Source organism: Macaca thibetana, chromosome 19 (genome assembly GCF_024542745.1).
Source record: "Macaca thibetana thibetana isolate TM-01 chromosome 19, ASM2454274v1, whole genome shotgun sequence".
Taxonomy (NCBI): domain Eukaryota; kingdom Metazoa; phylum Chordata; class Mammalia; order Primates; family Cercopithecidae; genus Macaca; species Macaca thibetana.
In genome coordinates, this window is record NC_065596.1 from 18,418,843 (window position 1) to 18,443,634 (window position 24,792).

The 24,792-nt window shown below is 58.4% G+C and overlaps 4 protein-coding genes across 9 annotated transcripts in view; 3 read left to right on the forward strand and 1 right to left on the reverse strand.

Moving 5' to 3' along the window:
• Window positions 1-23,642, forward strand: LONP1 (lon peptidase 1, mitochondrial). Of its 2 annotated transcripts, none has more exons than XM_050770094.1 (18): window positions 1-861; window positions 4,680-4,768; window positions 5,700-5,819; window positions 7,047-7,278; window positions 10,366-10,427; window positions 10,952-11,081; window positions 11,631-11,714; window positions 12,782-13,002; window positions 14,541-14,679; window positions 16,328-16,506; window positions 18,766-18,853; window positions 19,175-19,297; window positions 19,375-19,491; window positions 20,687-20,827; window positions 21,017-21,182; window positions 21,816-22,033; window positions 22,113-22,277; window positions 23,262-23,642. In XM_050770094.1, exons 1-18 carry the CDS (start codon window positions 433-435, stop codon window positions 23,442-23,444), a joined length of 2,886 nt encoding a protein of 961 aa, XP_050626051.1. In that variant the 5' UTR covers window positions 1-432; the 3' UTR covers window positions 23,445-23,642. The 2 variants fall into 2 exon arrangements, with proteins under 2 accessions (XP_050626051.1, XP_050626052.1); XM_050770095.1 differs by having other exon boundaries at window positions 227-404.
• MICOS13 (mitochondrial contact site and cristae organizing system subunit 13) overlaps window positions 1-24,792 on the forward strand; it is a 201,706-nt gene that overhangs the window by 163,736 nt on the left and 13,178 nt on the right. The gene's annotated exons all lie outside the window — the stretch shown is intronic.
• Window positions 1-24,792, forward strand: part of SAFB2 (scaffold attachment factor B2) — a 170,836-nt gene that overhangs the window by 38,864 nt on the left and 107,180 nt on the right. The window lies entirely within an intron of this gene.
• RPL36 (ribosomal protein L36) overlaps window positions 23,603-24,792 on the reverse strand; it is a 459,247-nt gene continuing 458,057 nt past the window's right edge. For 2 of the 3 annotated variants that reach the window (XM_050770935.1, XM_050770934.1), the window contains exons 3-5: window positions 24,653-24,750; window positions 24,013-24,147; window positions 23,603-23,934 (exon numbers count right to left, since the gene is read on the reverse strand). In XM_050770935.1, coding sequence (XP_050626892.1) covers window positions 23,845-23,934; window positions 24,013-24,147; window positions 24,653-24,745 — 318 coding nt within the window. In that variant the 5' untranslated portion in view covers window positions 24,746-24,750 and the 3' untranslated portion in view covers window positions 23,603-23,844. The remainder of the gene's footprint in view (window positions 23,935-24,012; window positions 24,148-24,652; window positions 24,751-24,792) is intronic. The other variant, XM_050770933.1, reaches the window with a different exon arrangement.

Genomic DNA, 24,792 nt, shown 5'->3' on the forward strand with positions numbered 1-24,792 from the left:
ATCCCGGGAAGCCTGAATCCGCGCACAAACGCGCGCTCAGAGCCTGGGCATGCGCACCCGGCCACCCGTGGCCAGTCTAGAGTCTGAGCATGCGCATGTCGTCCACGCGCCTAAGCGTGTGCCCAGGCTGCTCATGAGTTCCTAAACTTTGCGTTTGCAACAATACGATGTTTTGTACGGGAGCTGGCGTGTGCCCACAGATATCCACGTGACCGGAAAACGCCTTGGGCGCGTAAAGTAGGAGACCGGAAGAGGCGGAGAAGATGCTGTCGCTCGAACTCCGCCTCCTCTTCTCCGTGTAGGCCCCGCCCCCTGAGGCAGCTGTTTTGGGCCTCGCCCCCATCGGGTCCCGAGGCACGCGCCGGGAGTCACGTGCGTTCCACGGCGAGCGGAAATGACGCGAGGTGTGTGCGCCGCCAGTATGGCCGGGCTATGGCGGCGAGCACAGGCTACGTGCGACTGTGGGGAGCGGCGCGGTGCTGGGCGCTGCGGCGGCCGATACTGGCCGCCGCCGGGGGGCGGGTCCCCACTGCAGCCGGAGCGTGGTTGTTCCGAGGCCGGCGGGCCTGTGACGCCTTTCCTCCTTGGGCACTGTGGGGCCGAGGCCCGGTAATTGGGGGCCAGTGGCGGGGGTTTTGGGAAGCGAACAGCCGCGGCGGAGGAGCATTCTCGGGGGGCCAGGACGCCTCCGAGGGCGGCGCAGAGGAAGGAGCCGGGGGCGCGGGGGGCAGCGCGGGCGGCGGGGAAGGCCCGGTCATAACGGCGCTCACGCCCATGACGATCCCCGATGTGTTCCCGCACTTGCCGCTCATCGCCATCACCCGCAACCCGGTGTTCCCGCGCTTTATCAAGATTATCGAGGTAATGGGAGTCCCCGCCTCGGCCTCAGGTTTCCCACCTCTGCAAGCAGCGGGCTGAACCGTGGGATCACTTTAGCGCCCTCGTGTTTCGCAACTTTTTCAGACATGAAGTTTCTCAAAGGGTGCAGTTCGAATCCTTGTCTGCTCACCACTAGCTTGGCAACCTTGAGCCAAAGTCCTCCCCTTTCGAATTTCTTAGGATCTGTTAGATGAGAGGAGTTGAACCCGAAGAGCCTAGGATTATCCACTTAGAACCACGGTCGTAGAAATCCGGGGCCGGGAGGGACCAGAGTAATGTTACGGCGCTGTTAGTTTTCTGCTTACTTGGCACAAGTTTTATAATACCTCTTTGCCCCAGGCGCTCTGCCGTCTGGTTACGAGCCTCACTGGGATCAGAATTCATTCGTTTCTTAAACAAATACTTCTTGATTGATTGCTTATTATTTGCCAGAGACTGTTCTAGGTGCTGAGGATATGGCAGTGAACAAAACAAAAATTTATGCCTTTGAAGCTGGGCATGGGCTCGCGGTCTAGTCCCAATTACTCCAGCGGCTCAGATGGGAGGATTGCTTGAACCCTGGAGTCCAGCCCGGTCAACATGGCGAGACCCTGACTCTTAAGAAAAAAAAATCTGTCTTGGAGCTTACGTTCTGGCAGGATGAGACAGGCAATAAAGATGATTAGTAACGATATTGTATTAGAAGGCAACAATTACGAGAAATAATAGAGCGTGGATGGGACAGGAGGCTTAGGAGGGTGGGAAGAGGACATTATTCAGTGTGTTCTTGACCTCCTACCACGTAGCAAGTGCTGAGAATACTGTAGTGAACAAGTCATGCAGTCCCTGGCCTTAACTTATGTTCCGGTGGTAGAAATTAGATCATTTCAGACTAAGAGCCTTGGGGGTGGGGAGGGAGCAGGATGATGTAATAGGGAGAAAGCAGAGTGTAAGGAACTTGAGCTTTTAGAGTAGGAAGGCCCCAAGAGCCTTCTCCCCTAGCTCCCCTTCCCTTAAAAAACAACTACTGATGTAGAAACTGGGATCTATGGGAAGGTTATTTCTTAACTGGCGGGGAGCAAGGTCACGCAGTGAGTCAGCCTCTGCGCTCACCCTCCAGACTCTGATAAACAAATCTCAAGGATCTGTTGGGAACGGAAAGGCCATTTCAGAGGGGCAACAGACAGTGGAGAGGGGACAGAGGGAGCTTCTCCAACGCTGTCAGTTTGTGTGTCTGAGCTTTTTTTTGTTTTTGTTTTTGAGACAGAGTTGTACTCTGTCATCTAGGCTGGAGAGCAGTGGCGCGATCTCAGCTCACTGCAACCTCCGCCTCCCAGGTTCAAGTGATTCTCCTGCCTCAGCCCCCGGAGTAGCTGGGATTACAGGCGCCCACCACCATGCCTGGCTAATTTTTATATTTTTAGAAGAGACAGGGTTTCACCATGTTGCCTACGCTGGTCTCGAACTCCTGACCTCAAGTGATCCACCCGCCTCAGCCTCCCAAAGTGCTGGGATTGCAGGTGTGAGTCACCGCGCCCAGCCCCAAGGTCTTTCCTTGATGTTTAGTAGTAGTTACTGATGCAGGCCCCAGAACAAGACCCTGTGGGATCCTATCCTGGCTCCATAAACTTCAAGTTATTCCTTTGGCTTCCACGTTCTCATCTGTGACATGGACGTATTAGTATCTTATTAGAGTTGTTGTGGGACTTAAATGAGACGATGTGGGCTGGGCACGACGTCTCACATGTGTAATCCCAGCACTTTGGGAGGCTGAGGCAGGAGGATAATTTGAGACCAGCATGGTCAACATAGACCCTGTCTCTACAAAAACAAAGAAAGAAAAGCTGGGCACAGTGACATGCATCTGTCATCCCAGCTACTTGGAAGGCTGAGGCAGGAGGATCACTTGAAACTGGGAGATCAAGGCTGCAGTGAGCCATGGTGTCACCACTGCACTGCAGCCTGGGCACCAAAATGAGGCCCTGCCTTAGTAATAACCTGATATTGTTTCCTCTTTGGTGTACTTCTGACATTTCAGGACTCTGCCCCGGAGGCCTTTTTCCCATCCTTGACTTCACCCCTGGCAGTTCTCTTTACCCTCCCAGGTTTCTGGAGCCACGATGGTGTTCATCAGGTCTGGTCCCCTCAGTTCTGCAGAGCGACAGATGCCCCTTGCTCCCAGGGCCTGAGCAGAGAGATGATTCTTCTAAAAGAGTGCAGACTGCCCACATGGAGCTAGGCAGAAGGGTTAAATGAGTGGCTGCGGATAGTATTTGGGAGACTGGCAGGTGGTTCTCATTATATTTCTGGTTGATGATGCGTTGTAAATCATAAAAATGGATCCTGCCAAGGCCAGGAGGCAGATGCCAAGGATGCAGCTATCAGCTGTTGGCAGAGGGGAAATTGGGGGCAACTTCTTTGGGACCCAAGAAATGTTTCTGAAATTGTTGGCAAAGCTTGATTTACTCTTCAGTTTGTGCTTGACTATCTGGCCAACTTGCTCTAAAAGGTTCTGTCCTCATTAGCGACTTCTGAGTATAATGAGGACATGCTGTTACCCAGGCTGGTCTGAAACTCCAGGGCTCAAGTGATCCTCGTGCCTCAGCGCCCCAAAGTGCTGGGATTACAGGCATGAGCCATCACACCTGGCCAGGCCATTACCTTTAGTCAAGGTCTGTCCAGTGAATTAACGAAGACTTGAAAGAAATCAGGTGAGCTCCTTGCTCCTTCACATGCTTCCTAGAAGACATCATTAGCCCTGAACCTGCTGTTGAGAATATGCTGTGATCCTAGGGTTCTTGATTATTAATTAACAGCATATGATGTGATAAGGAAGTAACTTTCAATGAAAATTGGAGGGACCGGGCATGGTGGCTCATGGCGAAACTCCATCTCTACTAATAATACAAAAATTAGTGGGTGCAGTGGCATGCGCTTGTATTCCCAGCTACACAGTAGGATGAGTTGGGAGAATCGCTTGAACCCGGGAGGTCGAGGTTGCATTAAGCCGAGATTGCACCACTGCACTCCAGCCTGGGCGGCAGAGTTAAACTTTCAAAAAAAAAAAAAAAAAGGAAGTCATTAACCTCTGGAGTGGACCACATTTGAATTACTTGTTTATTCTGACTTAATAAAAGCAGAATGGTTTTGATTTTCAAACCAAGACAGTTTGCCCTGGACATCTCTTTTGAAGCTGGATGTTAAATCAATTTCTGGGTTCTGACCATCCGTCTACTTTGAATTTCCTTTGGGAATGGAGGAAACCACTAAGAAAAATGCAGCTAGTTAATTCTGCCTCACTGTATTCGCCACCGCAGCTTCCTATCCTCCAGTCTTTTTTTTTTCTTTTTTTTCTTTTTTTGGGTTTCAGCGTTCCCGAACCCTGTTGATTAGTATCCCGGATCTGATTAGCGTGTCCCCAGAGAATAATCTAGACAACGTTAGAGCTGCTGTCAAAAAATGTCAACTAGAAAAGTTACCCTGGGCCGTGTGTGGTGGCTCACGCCTGTAATACCAGCACTTTGGGAGGCTGAGGCAGGTCGATCACCTGAGGTCAGGAGTTCGAGACCAGCCTGGCCAATATGGTGAAACCCTGTCGCTACTAAAAGTACAAAAATTAGCTAGGTGTGGTGGTGCATGCCTGTAATCCCAGCTACGCAGGAGGCTGAGGCAGGAGAATCCCTTGAACCCAGTGGGGGCGGAGGTTGCAGTGAGCTGAGATGACGCCATTACATTCCAGCCAGGGCAACAGAATGAGACTCTGTCTCAAAGGAAAAAAAAAATCTACCCTGCATTTCACCTTGGGGTCATTGTCATGCTAGGTTAAAAATAAGAAGTTGGTTGAGCTGCTAAGAAGGAAAGTCCGTCTCGCCCAGCCTTATGTCGGTGTCTTTCTAAAGAGAGATGACAAGTAAGTGTGATTTTTTTTTCCTTCGTTCCCTTGTTGACGTTGCCCTAGAGTCCAGCTCACCACAAGTCCTACTTTGTACTTTGCACTTTTGACTCTTGACCCCAAGGAAACCAGGGAAGACCTCCAGAGTAAAGACCAGGAGCCAGGCAGGCTGCCTTTTCAGCCCGGGCTAAGAACTCAGCTTGTAGCACTAAACTGTATGCATTGGTAAAATGTGGGGGAAATTAACTTCAGGGACCCTTGGTGATGAGATGCACCATGAGGCTGCCTGAAAGCCGAGCTAGCTGGTCGGAGATCATGGCTCCACGTAGAAATGAGTTCCATGGGCCAGGCGTGGTGTCGCACACCTGTAATCCCAGCACTTTGGGAGGCTGAGGCATGTGGATCACCTGAGGTCAGGAATTCCAAAGCAGTCTGACTGACATGGTGAAACCTCATCTGTACTAAAAATACAAAAAATTAGCCAGACGTGGCGGCAGGCACCTGTAATCCCAGCTACTCGGGAGGCTGAGGAAGGAGAATCGCCTGAACCTGGTAGGTGGAGGTTGCAGTGAGCCCAGATCGCACCATTGCACTCCAGCCTGGGCAACAAGAGCGAAACTCCATCTCAAAAAAAAAGTTGCATGTATGCATTCCATGCAGGCTCTGTGACAGGAGCATAGAAGAGACTTCAAATCCCATCTGGACCATGTCCTTGTGGCTGACTTAGTGAGGAGCCACCCACCCGGTCCTGTGACCACTGGGGGCAGCCCTGACCTGGCAGAAGCTTCCCTAGGCTCTGGAGCTCCTGTGGGAGCCAAGGAAGCCGCTCTTGGTTTTCAGTAGCATTTGGAGGGACGTTTCTTTTCTCTCCCTCCTTCCTCTCAGCCGGAGACATCCTGCCAAGCATGCAAGCCGTGCTCCAACGTTCCTCTGTGCTCCTCTTCCACAGCAACGAGTCGGATGTGGTGGAGAACCTGGATGAAATCTACCACACGGGGACATTTGCCCAGATCCACGAGATGCAGGACCTTGGGGACAAGCTGCGCATGATCGTCATGGGACACAGAAGGTGGGTGGCTAGTGGGGGTAGTGGGGGGTGGAGGGCAGGGTAGCACGCAGGAGACCAGCCCAGGATGCCCCAGGCCCCAGCATCAGCTTGCCTTGTCTGTCAGCCCCGCAGCGTTCCTATTAGCACTGAGGCCAGACCTGGGGTTAAGAGTGAGACGTGTCACCTCTGGACCCCTCCTGTCTCAGAAAGGGGTGAGCTGCAGGGCCGGGCACAGTGACTCCTGCCTGGAATCCCAGTACTTTGGGATGTCAAGGCAGTTGGATCGCTTGAGCCCAGGAGTTTGAGTACAGCCTGGGCAACATAGCGAGATCCCATCTCTGCAAAAAAAAATAGAAAAATTAGCTGGATGTGGTGGCTCATGCCTGTGGTCCCAGCTACCCAGGAGGCTGAGGTGGGAGGATCGCTTGAGTCCAGGAGTTTGAGACCAGCCTGGGCAACACAGCAAGACCCTGTTTCTATAAAACATGTAAAAAAAGTTAGACATGATGGCATGTTCCTGTAGTCTCATCTACTTGGCAGGCTGAGGCAGGAGGATTGCTTGAGCCCAGGAGGTCGAGGCTGCAGTGAGCTATGATCACACCACTGCACTGCAGCCTGGGCAGCAGAGTGAGACCCTGAGTTGACGTGGTGCTAGGTGCTCTGAGGCAAGATGCAGACGGCATGAGAGGTGGAGGGCTCTTGGTGCTCTGAGGGGAGATGCAGATGGCGTGAGAGGTGGAGGGTGCGCGGTGCTCTGAGGGGAGCTGTAGACAGCCTGAGAGGTGGAGGTGGGTAGCTTCCGTGAAGTGCTTGGGGACATTCTTTGCGATGGTGTCCTTGAAATCGAGACCTGAACGACAGGAAGGAGCCACCTGAGCTGAGTCCAGGGTGCAGAGTCTCAGAGACCAGCCTGTGCCCGGCCAGGCTGACACTGTTTTCAGCAGGAGGCCCTGGGGCTTGTCGCTGCAGCTTATCCCCGATACTTAGGATGGGGACAGTGGTGCATTGGCGTGGGACACAGGGAATGCCTGAATCTGGCTGGAGTCTAAGGGGTGGAGGGGACACTGGTTGGGAGGCCCCGAGAAAGCGGCTCGAGTCCCCAGCCCGAGGACCTGTAGCCACCCTGTGGCTCCAGAGGTCTGGGTTCAGTGGGACCCTTGGACCACCTGTGCCACCAGGGAGGCCTCAGCCGGGGCCAGGGCAGCTCCCAGCCTCAGTGGCTTCACGCCTGCCTTGCTCCTGCGTCAGAGTCCATATCAGCAGACAGCTGGAGGTGGAGCCTGAGGAGCTGGAGGCGGAGAACAAGCACAAGCCCCGCAGGAAGTCTAAGCGGGGCAAGAAGGAGGCGGAGGACGAGCTGAGTGCCAGGCACCCGACGGAGCTGGCGATGGAGCCTGCCCCCGAGCTCCCGGCCGAGGTGCTCATGGTGGAGGTGGAGAACGTCGTCCACGAGGACTTCCAGGTCACAGAGGAGGTGAAAGTGAGTCCGTGTGTCATGCAGGGCGGTCGCAGCCGCCTCCCCAACGGGCTCCCTTGAGCCATTCCTATAGCCTCTCCTAGGAGTTGTCTCCCACCCTGAGCCCCTCAGCAAGGGTCTGGCCTGTCTGGAACTCAGTTCTAATGGAACAAAGAGGGTGCTTTTCCTCCCAGAGGTCTTTGGAAGACTCTGGGATGGGAGAAGACTCAGGAAATTTACTGGAGCCGTAGCTACTCGAGAGGGAGGCAGGGTTGGAACCCAGGTCCAGCCCCAGCCCGTGTCCCCTGTGCCAAAGCCTCCAGCAGTTACCAAGACACCTTCCAGCCCCGGCTTCTTCCCACCAAGCCCAGGAGGTCAGGGAGGGGAAGCTGGGACCCGTGGCTGTAGGACAGGAAACAGCGTGTTGGCCACCCTGATCCCCCAACCTAGGCCGTCCTGCCTTCCTGGTGGCACAAGGAGTCAGCTTCCGAGGTGGGCAGCCTCCTGGCGGTGCCACCTGCCCTCCTGCTGTAGGGGCAGTCAGCAAAGCTAACCAAAGGCCTGAAGCATGTCAGCTCCTTACTTGTGTGCCTGGTGTCATCGGCCTCCTCCCCAGGCTGTTGCAGAGCCTGGGGGGAAAGTGCCATGATCAACTGGTAATTCTGCTGTGGACGCTGGGAGGGGCGAAGTGTCCTGTCCACAGGCCCACCTGAGTTCTTGAGGTCAGCACTTCTATCCTGTACTGCTAGCCTCTATGAGTTGTTTTTGTTTTTGATTTTTTCTTTTTTGAGACAGAGTCTGGCTCTGTCACCCAGGCTGGAGTGCAGTGGCGCCATCTCCGCTCACTGCAGCCTCCGCCTCCCGGGTTCAAGTGACTCTCATGCCTCGGCCTCCCAAGTAACTGGCATTACAGGCACACGCCACCACACCCGGCTAATTTTTGTATTTTTAGTAGAGACGAGGTTTTACCATGTTGGCCAGGCTGGTCTCAAACTCCTGACCCTGGGTGATCCTCCCACCTTGGCCTCCCAAAATGCTGGGATTACAGGCGTGAGCCACCGCGCCCGGCCACCTCTGAGTATTGAGCACTTGAAGTAGAGCTGCTGTGGCTGAGGAACAGAATGGAACATTTTACTGGCTGGGTGCAGTGGCTCATGCCTGTCATCCCAACAGTTTTGGAGGCCAAGGAAGGAGGATCACTCGAGACCCGGAGTTCAAAACCAGCCTGGGCAATATCGATACCCCTGTCCCTGCAAAAAAAAAAAAAAAAAATTAGCTGGGCATGGTGGCGTACACCAGTGGTCCAACCTGTGGGAGGGTGGCTTGAGCCCGGGAGGTTGAGGCTGCAGTGAGCTGTGATTGCATCACTGCACTCCAGCCTGGGCAACAGAGTGAGACCCTGTATCTAAAAATTAAAACAATTCTAACAGCCACAGTGGCTACACTGTCCTGGGCAGCACAGCACTGGCGCTACCTGTGAGAATCTTGCAGCAGGGGGAAGACAGTGACCGACCTGACAGATGTGATTAGAATTGGCAAGACCCCTGAGGGGCAGCGAGCTTGTTTTTTGTTTTGTTTTGTTTTGTTTTTTTGGTTTTTTTTTTTGAGACGGAGTCTTACTCTGTTGTCGCCCAGGCTGGAGGGCAGTGGCGCAATCTCGGCCCTCTGCAAGCTCCACCTCCCGGGTTCACGTGACTCCTGCCTCAGCCTCCCCAGTAGCTGGGACTACAGGCGCCCACCACCACGCCCGGCTAATTTTTTGTATTTTTAGTAGAGACGGGGTTTCACCGCATTAGCCAGGATAGTCTCCATCTCCTGACCTTGTGATCTGCCCGCCTCGGCCTCCCAAAGTGCTGGGATTACAGGCGTGAGCCACCGCGCCCGGCCTGAACTTGTTTTTCTTAAAGCAAGTGCCCTGGACCTCCAGTGTGCCAGTTCTGGTGCCTTCTACTAGGGTCAGCTCAGACAGTTCAGGGTCAAAGCCAAAGACTAGAGACCGGGTGATTACGGTTTTTTTTTTTTTTTTTTTTTTGAGACGGAGTCTTGCTCTGCCGCCCAGGCTGGGGTGCAGTGGCCGGATCTCAGCTCACTGCAAGCTCCGCCTCCCAGGTTTACGCCATTCTCCTGCCTCAGCCTCCCGAGTAGCTGGGACTACAGGCGCCCGCCACCTCACCCGGCTACTTTTTTGTATTTTTTAGTAGAGACGGGGTTTCACCGTGTTAGCCAGGATGGTCTCGATCTCCTGACCTCGTGATCCGCCCGTCTCGGCCTCCCAAAGTGCTGGGATTACAGGCTTGAGCCACCGCGCCCGGCCGTGATTACGGTTTTTTTTTTTTGGAGACAGGGTCTTGCCCTGTCACTCAGACTGGAGTGCATTGGCACAATCTTGCCTCATGGCAACCTCCGCCTCCTGAGTTCAAGTGATTCTCCTACCTCAGCCTCCTGAGTAGCTGGGATTACAGGCATCCACCAAAGTGCCTGGCTAATTTTTTTTTTGTAGTTTTAGTGGAGACGGGGTTTCACCATGTTGGCCAGGTGGGTCTTGAGCTCCCGGCCTCAAGTGATCCACCTACCTCTGCCTCCCAAAGTGTTGGTGTTACAGGTGTGAGCCACCATGCCCAGCCGAGACCAGGTGATGAAAATTTGGTTGTAGGCAGGAACAGTTGCTCATGCCTGTGGTCCCAGCTACTCCGGAAAATGAGGGGGGGAGGATCGCTTGAGCCCAAGAATTCCAGGCTGCAGTGAGTCATGATCGCACCACTGCGCTCCAGCCTGGGTGACAGAGCAAGACTTGGTCTCTCAAAAAAAAATAATAAAAGGCAGTCTCTTTTCTTCCCGCAAGATAGCTTGTCCTAAGGACAAGGCTCTGAGGGGTAAGGAGACAGGGTTTGGTTTTAGTTTGGACTCTCTTGGTCCCATGTCCCTGGGACTGGTGAGTTTAGGCTGCACTCCTCCGTCTCCGAAGCCCTCTGTGGCCAGGGCCAGTTGGTGGGGGGGAGGGGAGGGGGGCAGCTGATGGAGCAACTGGTGGGTGGGGCTCCCAGGGCCACGCCTCCCACCCCATGCTGAAGCACTGCTGGGCCTCAATGACCTTGCCCCCATACCTGGCAGGCCCTGACCGCAGAGATCGTGAAGACCATCCGGGACATCATTGCCCTGAACCCTCTCTACAGGTGGGCCTCTGTGCGGGCGGCTGCCAGGCGGGGGCATCTCTGTGTTTGTTTCTGCAGCTGGGTGGGTAGGGAGCTTCCTCAGCGTCCTCCTGGGAGGAAACCGCCTGGGGCAGGGATTCGCGGCTCAGGGAGCGGCCTGTGCAGAGGAGCCTGCTGCCCACTGGCGCATGGGGCAGGTGGGAGGCCCGGGGCCTCAGCAGGCCCAGGTTCCTTGTCCCCTTCTGCTGAGGCCGGAAGCTGTTGCTGGCATTGGCTGGGGGAGTGGGGAGCAGACTGCTGAGGTGAGGTCACTGCACGGCTCCCGTGGGGGCTGCACGTGGGGATGCCACATGCCTTTCCAGCCCAGGACAGGTGGGCCCTGAACTCTGGGCACCAAGCAGCAGAGCTTGCTCCCAGCGAGCCGCCCTAGGCCCTGCCTGTAGCTACAGGGGACAAGGACCCTGAGGACTGGGTCCCCGTCAGGGGGCTGCAGTGCAGCAGAGCGCAAGGCCATGGACACCGAGGCGGCTCCCTTTGTCCCCCAGGGAGTCGGTGCTGCAGATGATGCAGGCTGGCCAGCGGGTGGTGGACAACCCCATCTACCTGAGCGACATGGGCGCTGCGCTCACCGGGGCCGAGTCCCACGAGCTGCAGGACGTCCTGGAAGAGACCAACGTGAGTGCCGCCCACCTCCACAGCCCCCGACACCCGGCTGCACCCACCTCCACTATGCTCCGCCCATGCCCAGCTGCCCTCACTCCTCCTCGGCTCCCCCATGCCTGCCTGCCCTCGCCCCTCCACCGTGCGCCATCCACCCCCAGCCGTGTGTCCCTGGCTCTGTTTTTGAGATGATTTCCCGCCGTGTGCCTTGATGCACATCCGTCCGCCTTTGAGCGTCATAGCCTTCAGCTGGGAGTTACCGTTGCGGGTTCAGTGGGATCCTCTGGGCCGCGTACCCGGGGCATCGCCAGTCTTTTGCTGTTGTGAGCGGCATTCCTGAGAGCGTCCCCATGCACGCAGCTGGAGGGCCTGCGGAGGTATCCATAGGATGCGTTTCCAGCACAGGATTTGTCAGGGCGGAGGGCGCGCACGCCTCTGTGCTGGGTGTGGCGTGGCCAGGCGCTCCTGGCAGCATCTCGCAGGGCGTGCCTTTTCCCCCACCTCGGCCCTGCATGCACAACCACTGACTTCTGCTCATCCTTTCCGCCCTCCCTGTCTTGGCAGATTCCCAAGCGGCTGTACAAGGCCCTCTCCCTGCTGAAGAAGGAATTTGAACTGAGCAAGCTGCAGCAGCGCCTGGGGCGGGAGGTGAGCCCAAGGCTGAGGCGCAGCCACTCTTGGGGGCCTTCCCGTTAGGCCACGTGACATCAGTCAGGCTCTGGAGCACACGGCGGGACCAGTGGCATCGACCAGGGCAAGCCCAGAAGGCCTGTCTGGGTTTTGAGGGCTTCGTGCCATCATCTGCTCTGTCGTCCTGGGCTGTGGAACTCTCTGCATTGAACAGGAAAGCTTAAAGCTGGTCCCAGTGTAATGAGCCCAGGGTGGAGCAGTCTCAGGACCGTCCCACATCAAGAGAAGAATTCCTCTGCCTTTGTAATCTTGAGGACAGTGTTGGAAATTGGGAAGTAGCCTGGGAAAAGTCAAGATGCTGTTTCTTAAGACCCAGCCATTGAGGCTCACTGTCCTGATACTTGGCAGATCACAGCCTGCCTGATGCTCAGTCACTTCACAGTTGTAGCATTATTTGGAATTTTTTATTTTAAGACAGGTCTCAGTCGGCCGCCTAGGCTGGAGTGCAGTGGCGCAATCTCAGCTCACTACAGCCTCCACCTTCAGGGCTCAAGCGGTCCTCCCACCTCAGCTTCCCGAGTAGCTGGGATTACAGGCGTGTGACACCACACCGGCTAATTTTTGTCTTTCAGTAGAGAAGGGTTTCACCATGTTGGCCAGGCTGGTCTTGAACTCCTGGCCTCAGGTGATCCGCCTGCTTTGGCCTCCCAAAGTGCTGAGATTACAGGCGTGAGCCACGGTGCCTGGCCCCGTCTCTATAAACAATTTTAAAATTAGAGCCAGGCGTGGTGGCAGGTGCCTGTGGTCCCAGCTACCCAGGAGGCTAAGGCAGGAGGATCGCTGGAGTCCAGGAGGTGGAGGCTATGGTGAGCTATCATGGTGCCTTTGCACTCTAGCCTGGGCAACAGAGGAAGACCCTGTTTCAAAAAAAAAAAAACAAAAGATGGAAGGAACCAAAGGCTTCCTGCCCTGGGTTTCGTTTCTTTTTTCTGAGTCCTGGGGGAGCAGAGGGTCTCCACTCGCGCGGGGACGCACACACTCACATTCCCAGACCCAGGGCCTGATGGCAGCGCCTCACCCCACAGGTGGAGGAAAAGATCAAGCAGACCCATCGCAAGTACCTGCTGCAGGAGCAGCTGAAGATCATCAAGAAGGAGCTGGGCCTGGAGAAGGACGACAAGGACGCCATCGAGGAGAAGTTCCGGGAGCGCCTCAAGGAGCTCGTGGTCCCCAAGCATGTCATGGATGTTGTGGACGAGGAGCTGAGCAAGCTGGGCCTGCTGGACAACCACTCCTCGGAATTCAAGTGAGCGCCAGGCCCAGGACAGCCCAGCCCTCGGGCAACCCCTCCTCAGCCCCTGTCTTGGGCAGGCCAGGGGACCCAGCAGGAGAGCCCTGTGGCACTTTCTTGCTGTAGTAGGTGCTTGGTGGTGGGCTAGGAGGTACCCAGTGAGCATCAGTCCTGTTCCTGGGCAGGACACATCATCACCATCTCCATTCTACAAGGAAATTGAGGCTCAGGGCTGTGGAATTAGTGGTCAAGGCCTATGAGCTGGTAGGTGGTGCCAGGGATTTGAACCCAGGGACACCTGGCTCTACACCAGGGCTGCTTTTTTATTTTTTTATTTTTGAGATGGAGTCTCGCTCAGTTGTCCAGGCTGGAGTGCAGTGGTGCAATCTTGGCTCACTACTACTTCTACTTCCCAGGTTCAAGCAATTCTGCTTTGATCCCTCAGGTAGCTGGGACTACAGGCATGCACCCCATGCTCTACTCATTTTTTGTATTTTTAGGAACCATGCGGTTTCACCGTGTTGTTCAGGCTGGTCTTGAACTCCTGACCTCAAATGATCTGCCTGCGTTGACCTCCCAAAGCGCTGGGATTACAGGCATGAGCCACCGTGCCTGGCTTTTTTTTTTTTTTTTTTTTTTTTTTTTTTTTTTTTTTTTTTTTAAGAGTCTTGCTCTGTCGTCCAGGCTGAAGTACAGTGGTACAGTTTTGGTTCACTGCAACCTCCACCTCCCAGGTTGAAACGATTCTACTACCTCAACTTCTGAGTAGCTGGGATTACAGGCATGCGCCACCACGTCCAGCTAATTTTTAGTATTCGTAGTAAAGATGGGGTTTTGCCATGTTGGCCAGGTTGGTCTCAAAACTCCTGACCTCAAGTGATCGCCCACCTTGCCCTCCCAAACTGCTGGGATTACAGGCATGAGCCACCTCATGCTATCTCAGCTCTCCTGACAAGAGTCAGCAGTGGACCTTCAGCAGTCCCCTCCTTCCTGCGCTGGGTGCCTTGGACAGGGCAGTTTGTAAATTTTTTTGTTTGTTTGTTTGAGATGGAGTCTTGCTCTGTCGCCCAGGCAGGAGTGCAGTGTCTCGGCTCACTGCAAGCTCCACCTCCTGGGTTCATGCCATTCTCCTGCCTCAGCCTCCGGAGCAGCTGGCACTACAGGCGCCCACTGCCACTCCCAGCTAATTTTTTGTAGTTTTAGTAGAGACAGCTTTTCACTGTGCTAGCCAGGATGGTCTCGATCTCCTGACCTTGTGATCCACCTGGCTTGGCCTCCCAAAGTTCTGGGATTACAGGCGTGAGCCACTGTACCCAGCCCATAAACTGTTTTATAGAGACGGGGTCTCGCCGAGTTGCCCAGGCTGGTCTTGAACTCCTGGGCTCCAGCGATCCTCCCACCTGGGCCTCCCAAAGAGCTGGGATTACAAACATGAGCTGCCGTGCTTGGCCCCACACATGGTTTCAAGCCCCGGGCAACCACACAGCCAAGTCCAGCAGACACACAGGCAGCTGGTGAGCTCCGCTCAGCATCTCTCATCTTTCCCCTGGCAGTGTCACCCGCAACTACCTAGATTGGCTCACATCCATCCCTTGGGGCAAGTACAGCAACGAGAACCTGGACCTGGTGCGGGCACAGGCAGTGCTGGAGGAAGACCACTACGGCATGGAGGACGTCAAGAAACGCATCCTGGTGAGCCCAGTGTCTGGCCTGCTGTTGATTTGCATGTGGGCAGTGGGCCCAGGCCCAGGACTCTGTGCTGTGGGTTGAGATTTCAAAGGAGCCCCCTGGTGAATTCGTAGGCCTGGGGGTGCTGGTCGGGGAAATCCTGACGGAGGGAGCATCGGGCCCTGCCCCCGGGGGCTTGAGGATTTCCCAGATGGACTGAAGTCATGCCTGATAGGCCGAGCATGGTGGGGCTGCTTGAGGATTTCCCAGATGGACTGAAGTCATGCCTGATAGGCCGAGCATGGTGGGGCTGCTTGTCCCAGCTACTCAGGAGGCTTAGGCAGGAGGATCACTTGAGCCCAGGAAGCTGAGGCTGTGGTGAGCTGTGATCGTACCACTGCACATCAGGTTGGGTGACAGAGGGAGACCCCCATCTCTACAAAAAATTTTAAAATTTGGGCCGGGTGTGGTGGCTCAAGCCTGTAATCCCAGCACTTTGGGAGGCCGAGGCAGGCAGATCACGAGGTCAGGAGATCGAGACCATCCTGGCGAACACAGTGAAACCCCGTCTCTACTAAAAATACCAAAAATTAGCCGGGCGCGGTGGCAGGTGCCTGTAGTCCCAGCTACTCGGGAGGCTGAGGCAGTAGAATGGCTTGAACCCGGGAGGCAGAGCTTGCAGTGAGTGGAGATTGCACCACTGCACTCCAGCCTGGGCGACAGAGCGAGACTCCGTCTCAAAAAAGAAAATTAGTCTGGTGTGGTGGTGTGTGTCTGTAGTCCCAGCTACTTGGGAGGCTGAAGTGGGAGGATTGCTTGAACCCAGGAGGTGGAGGCTTCAGTGAGCTGTGATGGCGCCACTACACTCCAGCCTGGGCGACAGAGCAAGACCTTGTCTGAAAATTAATTTTAAATTAATTTTTAAAACACCACTCCTGAGACATTAGAAACCAGGCAGGCAAGTGGGAGTCAGAGGCTAAAATCAGGAGTCAGAGCCTGGGCGCGGTGGCTCACGCCTTTAATCCCAGCACTTTGGGAGGCCGAGGTGGGCCGAGGCTTGCAAGGTCAGGAGTTCAAGACCAGCCTGACCAACATGGTGAAACCCCGCTTCTACTAAAAATACAAAAAAAGTAGCGGGGCATGGTAACTTGTGCCTGTAATCCCAGCTAGTAGAGAGACTTGAGGCAGGAGAATTGCTTGAACGCAGGAGAAAGAGGTTGCAGTGAGCTGAGATCGCACCAGTGCACTCCAGCCTGGGCCACAGAGCAAGACTCCATCTCAAAAAAAAAAAAAAAGGAGCCAGAGGCATTGGTGGAGGGGGAGAGTGGGCTGCCTCTCTGGGTTGGGCTGGAGAGAGTGGGGCATTGGTGGTGTTCGGGGTCCCGGGGAAGGGACCCGTTAGGAGGTGGGGAACTGCTGCATGGGCCTGGCACTGCCGGGTGGCCGCTGTCTCCTGGCATCTAGTTGTCCTGTTGGTGTTAATGGAGCTCTTGTCACGGGCTGCCCCTCCCTGTGGCCAGTGGCAGTATTGATCTGCTCAGCCTCCCGGACAATCCTGGTCCCTTTCCGCAGCCCTCAGGCGTCTGAAAGGCAATGTGCAGGTGGCGAGAGTCATGCCCAGGCCCCCGGCTTACCCAGCCCACGCGCCCACTGAGCCTGCCTCTGTCCGTAGGAATTCATTGCCGTCAGCCAGCTCCGCGGCTCCACCCAGGGCAAGATCCTCTGCTTCTACGGCCCCCCTGGCGTGGGCAAGACCAGCATTGCCCGCTCCATCGCCCGCGCCCTGAACCGAGAGTACTTCCGCTTCAGCGTCGGGGGCATGACTGACGTGGCTGAGATCAAGGGCCACAGGTAGGCCCGGCTCCGGCAGCTCTCCCCCGGGCTCCCCTCAGCGGTGCCGCCGGGCTTCGTCTTCTGCAGTCACCGTTCACATTTGGTAGAGCAATCTGGGTCGTGGGCAGCCAGTTCCACTCACGCTAGAGTAACTGAAACGTCCAGCCGTGTGGCGGACCTCAGGCCTGGCTGATTCCAGGCGCTCAAACAGCGCTGGCAGGAGTCTCCATGGCCTGACCCCTGGGAGACAGACATCTCGGCCGGCCCTCCGTAGACGCCCCCTGTAGTTCCAGCTCAGGTCCTGCAGTGCCCCGGCCAGAGCTGCAGGGCCAGCATTTGCCATGCACACGCTGGTTTATGTGGGCTGTGGCTGATGCCCCAGGACTCAGGGTGAGGTCGGCCCCACGCCCCACCCTGAAGTCTGTGGGCTGGAGTCAGGAGAGACGGTCTCCGGTGAGGACCGGGCTGCGCACACCAGAGAAACCTCGGCGCCTCTGTGGGCTCACTCCTCCCAGCTGGCCTCAGGCCCAGAGCAAGGGCCGTGGCCCTCAGCGTTCAGCGCCTTCCCACCTGGCCCTTCGGGTGGGCAGCCAGGCGTGGCTTCTGCGGCTTCCCTCCTCGCCAACCTCTGTAGACCACGATTGTTTGGAAACCGTAGCCCTAGTGAAAGCCGAGCATGAGGCATCTGCTAAGTCCACCACCTATTTCCATTCTGCACGGCGTTCACTTGAGTCCGGGTTTGAAGTGAACATTTCTGGCTCCTCTAAAAACATGCCCAGCTCTGGAACCCCCAGGCTCAGGCCTTCTCAGCCTGCCCGCTGCAAGGGTGACAGCATGCTGGCCCGCGCCGTGTCCGGTCCCCAGGGCGTGGCCACTCTCACCAGCCTGGAGTTGGGAGGAGCTGGAGGAGGTGGGGCCAGTGCAGTTTTGGGGGTCCCAGATTGACCAGGGGGGTGGGGGTCTGAGTGGGAGGACAGGAGACCTGTTTTGCAGGCCCTTGGATGGGGTGGGGGTGTGAGCAGGAAGGAGCAGCTGGGTGAAGGTGGAGGGGCGGGTGTGGGGGCACCCACTCCTTCCTGGGCACGCGGTTTGAGGTGGTCCTGAAGCCTCTTGGGCCCTGGTTCAGGGATGGCTAGAGGTGCAGGCAAGACCCACTCACTGCCGGAGGAGAGACCCTGGCGGGGTCTGAACGAGCCTCAGCCGCCTCCGGCCTTGGGAGGGAGTCACCAGGGAGCCGGGCTGCAGGGAGGGCAGGCGTCTGTGCTGACGTCTCTCGGGGTTCCTGAGACAAGGACAAGGACAGGAGACTGGCTGCGGGGAGATGGATCACTGTTGATAACAGCAGCAGAACCCTCCTGCCCACAGGACTCTGCATGACCTGCCCCACCCCTCCCTCTCCTCTCCTCTCCTCTTCCTCCCCCTCCTTCTACCCCCTTCTCTCTCCCCACTTCCCTCTCCATCTCCTCCCTTCCCCTCTCCCCCTCCTCCCTCTTCTCCCTCCTCCCTCTGCCTCAGCCTTACGGCCTCCTCGCTGTTTTTCCAACACACCAGGTGTGGTCCTGTCTCAGGGCCTTTGTACGGGCTGTGTCCTGGGCCTGGAAGACCCCACGTGACTCCCTCCTCACCTGCGTTGCTCGGGCCTCTCCCTAAGACACTCGTTACCCCCGCACACTTAAAGTGGCACACACAGCCCAGTGGCGCCTCAGTCCCTCTGTCCCTGCCCCCGTGTCTTCATCCCGCAGACAGAGCCTTCCTCACTGCCTCTCGTGGGGCCTGTGACTCTTCTGTCTGTGTGTGCCACGTGCCGGGCCCCTGTGCTGGGGCAGAGCTTGCAGGAAGCCCTCCTGAGAGCCAGTGCTGGCCATGACCGGTGTCGCCCGAGCCTGAGGGCTGCGGCGTGCCTGGCGTCCCTCAGTGAGGAGTGGGGGCCTTCTGCTGCCAGCACCTGGCTGGCTCTCACCGTGGGTAGGGGGGGCCAGCTGAGTGACGGAACTGAGGGAGATCTGGCTTTGAATCGGTGACCCCAGAATCTGAGCTGGGGGGATGTCCCTGTGCTCCCCAGCTCTCATGAGCACAGAGTGAATCGGGGCAAGTGACCAGCATGCCTGCAAGTGCCACATATCCGGTGGCTACCAGCAGGTCCCCCCTGCCCCCCCATTGCGGCCACGTCTCCTGGGTGTCCAGGTAGTCTCTCCGCCGTGGCCCTGGAGGGTGCATGGCATCGTCGTGGCCAAGCCAGGCTACCGAGTGGCCTCTGACCCTGCTGTGCGCCCGCAGGCGGACCTACGTGGGCGCCATGCCCGGGAAAATCATCCAGTGTCTGAAGAAGACCAAGACGGAGAATCCCCTGATCCTCATCGACGAGGTGCGTGCCGAGAGGCCCTGAGCCTTCCTAACCCAGAGTCCCAGGCGGCCCTGACCAGGCAAGGCCGTGTGCAAGACGAAGCCCAGAGTCCTCCGGGCCCCAGGATCCCTAGGTCAACTGAGGTGCCGTCGCCATGATGCTAGACCTGATGGCACGAACGGCTCCCTCCCACCCACAGCCATGCCCAGCAGGCTGCCCGTCCAAGGCAGGGTGTGGGTGCTGCTCACGCAGGGCGTCCCCAGCCCCGATCCCGGGCTCTCCCCACTGGGCGGGGTGGCCAGGGACGTGGCGAGAGCCACCACCTGCTGTCTGCTGCCCCAGGTGGACAAGATCGGCCGGGGCTACCAGGGGGACCCCTCGTCGGCGCTGCTGGAGCTGCTGGACCCAGAGCAGAACGCCAACTTCCTGGACCACTACCTGGACGTGCCTGTGGACTTGTCCAAGGTGGGGGGCCCGTCCGGGGCCTGGGCTCGGGGGGAGGGTGAGCGGCCAGTCCCCCAGCACCTTGCCGCCTCCCCCAGGTGCTGTTCATCTGCACGGCCAACGTCACGGACACCATCCCGGAGCCGCTCCGAGACCGCATGGAGATGATCAATGTGTCGGGCTACGTGGCCCAGGAGAAGCTGGCCATTGCAGAGGTAAGCCCAGGCCCTCCCCACCAGTCTTCGTCCCCAGAGCAGGGGGTGTCCCCCAGAGCCTGCAGAGGCCGTGCCGCTGGGAGTTCCCGGACCCGGGAGAGACAGGTGGGACCTGTAGCCCAGAGGAGCAGATGCGGCCGTGAGAGACACACCAGACGCTTGTGAGCAGCTGTGGGGTGGCGCGAGCGGGCACGGGGTTTAGGGCCTGGGACTGTCCAAAACACCGCCCACCACCATCAGGCCACACGGCCATCAGCTGTCAGTGCACACACTCGTTTCCCGGGTGGGGCCTCCAGGCTCCCCCAGGGCCGGGCCCCCACCTGACCCAGAGTGTAGGGAAGGTTTCTAGCAGCCCGGAAGCAGCGGGGCCTGTGGTCCCCCCGGAATGAGGCTTGGAGGAAGAGTGCTTTCAGTGAGGAGCATGCGGGGTCTGTCTCTGCGGGGGAGGTGGGGGTCCCGTATTCCTGATGTGTTTTCTCTCTGGAAAGTGCATTTCTCCCCTAGGAGCCCTTTGACAGCCAATGGTGGGCACTGGTCCCTGCCCCTGAGGCCTTCCCAGCATCCTCGTGTCCCCTGGGGGCTTCAATGCCCACTGCTGGGTCCACCTCCCAGCCTGACTTCCCCAAGGGGTGGGCCTGTAGTTCCTTGGGACAGGACGAGGGGGCATGGGGACCCCTCAGGGGATCAGGAATGCCCCCCAGTATCAGTGGCAAATGTAGAGTGACCTGCATGGCTCTGTCCGTCTCACAGATGCCTTCCCCGCATGCCGTTAGAGCTCAGAACTATGGCAAGAATTGTGGGGGGCTGTTGCTGACCCTGGAGCCCACGACCCAGTCCCCCTTCTCATGTGCTGAGGGCAACAGCCACGTAACCAGTCAGCCACCCTACAGGCCCTGGGTCTGTGTATGGGGTCAGCCCAGAGACAACCAGGAGGCCTTCCTGGAGGAAGTGGTATCTAAGATGCCATTGGGGAATAGAAAGTGGATCCAAGCAGAGGACGCAGCACAGGCAAAGGCCTCGGACCTCTGGGCATGGCGGGTGGCAGGGCTGTGTGTCCAGGTCTTGGTTTCACCATCAGGGACCTCGTTTCCAGGCCAGGATCTGGGGGCCATGGGAAAGGCACTGGCTCCCAGGTTCTGGACTGAGCTGGTGGGCAAGGTCCCTCCAGACCCAACCCTGACGGCCGCCCTTGCAGCGCTACCTGGTGCCCCAGGCCCGCGCCCTGTGTGGCCTGGATGAGAGCAAGGCCAAGCTGTCGTCGGACGTGCTGACGCTGCTCATCAAGCAGTACTGCCGCGAGAGCGGCGTCCGCAACCTGCAGAAGCAAGTGGAGAAGGTGAGCAGCCGCCCCGCCCTCCTGGCACCTGCCGCCCACCCCACCATCCCGCGCTCATCACCCCACCTTCCCGCGCTCATCACCCCACCTTCCCGCGCTCATCACCCCACCTTCCCGCGCTCATCACCCCACCTTCCCGCGCTCATCACCCCACCTTCCCATCCCCATCGTGCTGCCTTGACTGCCCAGGTGTTGCGGAAATCGGCCTACAAGATAGTCAGCGGCGAGGCCGAGTCTGTGGAGGTGACGCCAGAGAACCTCCAGGACTTCGTGGGGAAGCCCGTGTTCACTGTGGAGCGCATGTACGACGTGACGCCGCCCGGCGTGGTCATGGGGCTGGCCTGGACCGCCATGGGTGAGTGTAGTGGCGGGAGGAGATCCCAAGCCATTCCTCTTTCTACCCAAGAACAAGCAGGTCCCACCTTGCACACCTGTGCAGTTGGCCGCTGGTGGCTCTGGACCGCCTCTGGCTGGGGGCGGTGTTGGCAGCCCAGGGCGTCTGGGGCTGATGGAGGGGAAGGCTGTGAGCACACAGGGGTGGCAGCACACCATGGGCCTTATGGATTTGGGTGACACTTTGATAGGCTTACAGGTGGGGACAAGGGGTCCCTCAGCCTGAGCTCATCCAGACAGGCCTTGGGGCCACCACACAGAAAGGAGGCGAGAGGGCAAAGGGGGCGGTGCGGGAGGGGCTGGAGAGGGGCTTGTGTCTCTGGGCAGGGCAGCAGTAGCTGGGGTCCTTGTAGCCCTGGGGGTATCCTCTGTGGCTGGCAGCTGCTGGGGGCTGCCTTAGGGGGCGTAGAGGGCCAGGAACCTGCGACGCAGCAAAGGCGGAGGCCAGTGTTGGCTCCTGATGGGACACAGTCCCTGCCCGGGGCACCAAGATGCTGAGCTGGGGCAGGAGTGGTCAGGGTGGCCCCGAGGGGTGGAGTGAGCGCCAGCCTGGGCTCTGAGGCCTCCCGTGTTCACAGCTCCACACCCATTCCAGGAGGCTCCACACTGTTTGTGGAGACATCCCTGAGACGGCCACAGGACAAGGACGCCAAGGGTGACAAGGACGGCAGCCTGGAGGTGACAGGCCAGCTGGGGGAGGTGATGAAGGAGAGCGCCCGCATAGCCTACACCTTCGCCAGGGCCTTCCTCATGCAGCACGCCCCCGCCAACAACTACCTGGTGACCTCACACATCCACCTGCATGTGCCCGAGGTAACCGCGTCACCCGCTCCCGACCCGCCCCTGGGCCGCTGGCCACCTACTCACCCGCTTTCCCCACACCCCCCCACAGGGCGCCACCCCCAAGGATGGCCCGAGCGCAGGCTGCACCATCGTCACGGCGCTGCTGTCCCTGGCCATGGGCAGGCCCGTCCGGCAGAACCTGGCCATGACTGGCGAGGTCTCCCTCACGGGCAAGATCCTGCCTGTTGGCGGCATCAAGGAGAAGACCATTGCGGTGAGTGTCCTTGTGCCTGCCCCACAGCACTGGCAGGGCCCACACCACCACGGGACAGGCCCAGTTCCCACCACGCAGCCTCTGTGTGGGTCAGGAAAGAGGGAAGCCCTGGGCTTTGGACTCAAGTTTCTCTGGCCTGGAGCTGGCCTTAAGCTGACCGCCCTAGCTGCCTTCTCCACAGCGAGTCATGTGGGTTACATTCTAGTGCCTCCACTGGCTGCCCCAGTAGAGGGCCGGGGGCGTGGTTCCTGCTTCCTTTCCCAGGCAGCCCAGCAGCAAGTGGGAGGCTGGAGATGGGGACAAGGTTTAGGCATTGCTGGTGTAGGGAGTGTTTGGAGCTCCCAGCCAGGGTGCTGAGCAGGTTGGAATGCCACTGTCCCTGCTCTTCCCTCCTAGCCCTGCCTGTCCCCAGACTGTACCACACCTGCCGTGTGTGTAGGAAGCCTGGAGGAGTCAGCCAGGATATGCCACTGAGGGAGGCGTGGTCAAGTGGCCATGACCACCTCGACCTGGACACCAGGCACAAACTCCCTAGATCAATGGTGGGGCAAATTGGGAGGCTTACTGTCCCTGGAGGCAGTGTGCAGTGACAATGCAAACTGCTGTCCTTTTAAGGGGCTGTGCCTGGCAGACCTGTGTAGCCTCCGGAGCTGGGGAGGGGTGCCGCAGGGCCTGGGGGCAGAGCAGGCTGGGCTCAGATGCAGATGCTCACAGGCCCGTGTTCAGGCCCCAGACACTGTGCCTGACCCCTGGAGGTGAGGCCGTGGGGGTGTGGCTCATCCAGAGCCCTAAGACTGCTCCCACGGGTGGGGAGGCCCTGGCTCCTGCTCTCAGGCTGTCAGAGCCAAGGCCAATGGTTCGCCTTGAGCCTGTTTCCCTGCCGGGGATGGGGATCCTGCTTAGAAGCCCTTTCCTTCCTGGAGGACAGCACACCTGCTGTCCTCCCACAGGCCCAGGCAGGGCTGACCATGACTCTGCCCCCAGGCCAAGCGCGCAGGGGTGACGTGCATTGTCCTGCCAGCCGAGAACAAGAAGGATTTCTACGACCTGGCAGCCTTCATCACCGAGGGCCTGGAGGTGCACTTCGTGGAGCACTACCGGGAGATCTTTGACATCGCCTTCCCGGACGAGCAGGCAGAGGCAGAGGCGCTGGCTGTGGAGCGGTGACGGCTCCCCCTGGACTGTAGGAAGCGGATGTCAGGCCCTGTCTGGGCTGGAACTGAGCGCTGCGGGGATTGCACCCGGGCCTGGCAGCGGAGCCACCGAGCGAGCAGCTGGGTCCAGTGACCCAGATCCCAGGGACCTCAATCGGCTTAATCAGTGTCTGGCACAGAAACTATTTAATGATTAAAGTCATTTCCAGTACGGCGGCGGCCTCATCTGCCCCAGGAAGGGTGGGTGGGCCAGGGCTTTTGATTCGCGGCCAGGCAGCACCCACAGAGGGTGTGGCTCAGGGCGGGCACCAGAGGGGACGGCGGACAACCCCCCCCCCCACCCACGGACAGCAGCAGAGCCAGGGCTTCGGTCAAGCTGTTCTTTATTTCACGGAGAAGCCGGGGGAGGCGGCTCAGTCTTTCTTGGCAGCAGCTTTCCTCATAGCGGCCAATACGTTGCTCAGTTCCTCCCGCTTCCTCTTGGCGCGGATGTGCGTCCCCACCTGCCAGGGACGAGGCCGCAGTCAGCCCGGCCCCAACTCCCATCCCATCCCGCCCCTCGGCCGGCAGCGCCCACCTACCCTTTTCTTGATAAACTTGAGGGCCCGTTTGTCCTTGGAGACCTTCAGTAACTCCATGGCGCGCCGCTCGTACGGGGCAAAGCCACACACCTCCCGAATCATGTCCCGCACGAACTTGGTGTGTTTCGTCAGACGCTGGGGGGAAAGGGGCGGCCGTCAGGGTAGGGGGAACCCTGCATTCTACTTAAGCAGCTTCTCGCGCTGCCACGATTTCCCTGGCTACTTCCTCCCCTCTGTAAGTAGCTGTGAGAACTAAGGCATTAACCCCTAGCGCTTTTCACCGCGCCCGGAGCAGCTCCCATCCTCCCCAAGTCCCAGTCTCCGCAACACTCGCAGGACGCGCCTGGAGTCCAGGCTGAATAAAAGAGCCCAGTACACTGGCACACCTGAAATCCCCCAACCTCACACACCGCAACCTCGGGCCAGCTCCATCAGCGAACTCCTACTCATACGTCAGAACCCCAAACCCGCTGCCCCGCGCCGCTCTCAAGGTGCTCCCTCTGCCCCAGCGTGGATTGCCGCCGCCCCCTTTAGTTCCGCACCCCAACGCGCATTCTTTCAGGTCGAGAGCCTTTGCCCAAGCCGTGCCCTCCACCCTCCAAGAAACCCCCGACAACCTCCGCGTGGCCCCCGCACTCACCCCGCGGCGGCGGCTGTGCCTGGGCTTGCTCACGTTCTTGGTCACCTTGTGGCCCTTGTTGAGGCCCACGGCCATAGGGTAGCGTAGAGCCATGGCTGCGGACAGCGGAGGGGAGAAGGGGCGGAGGTGAGTACAGGCTC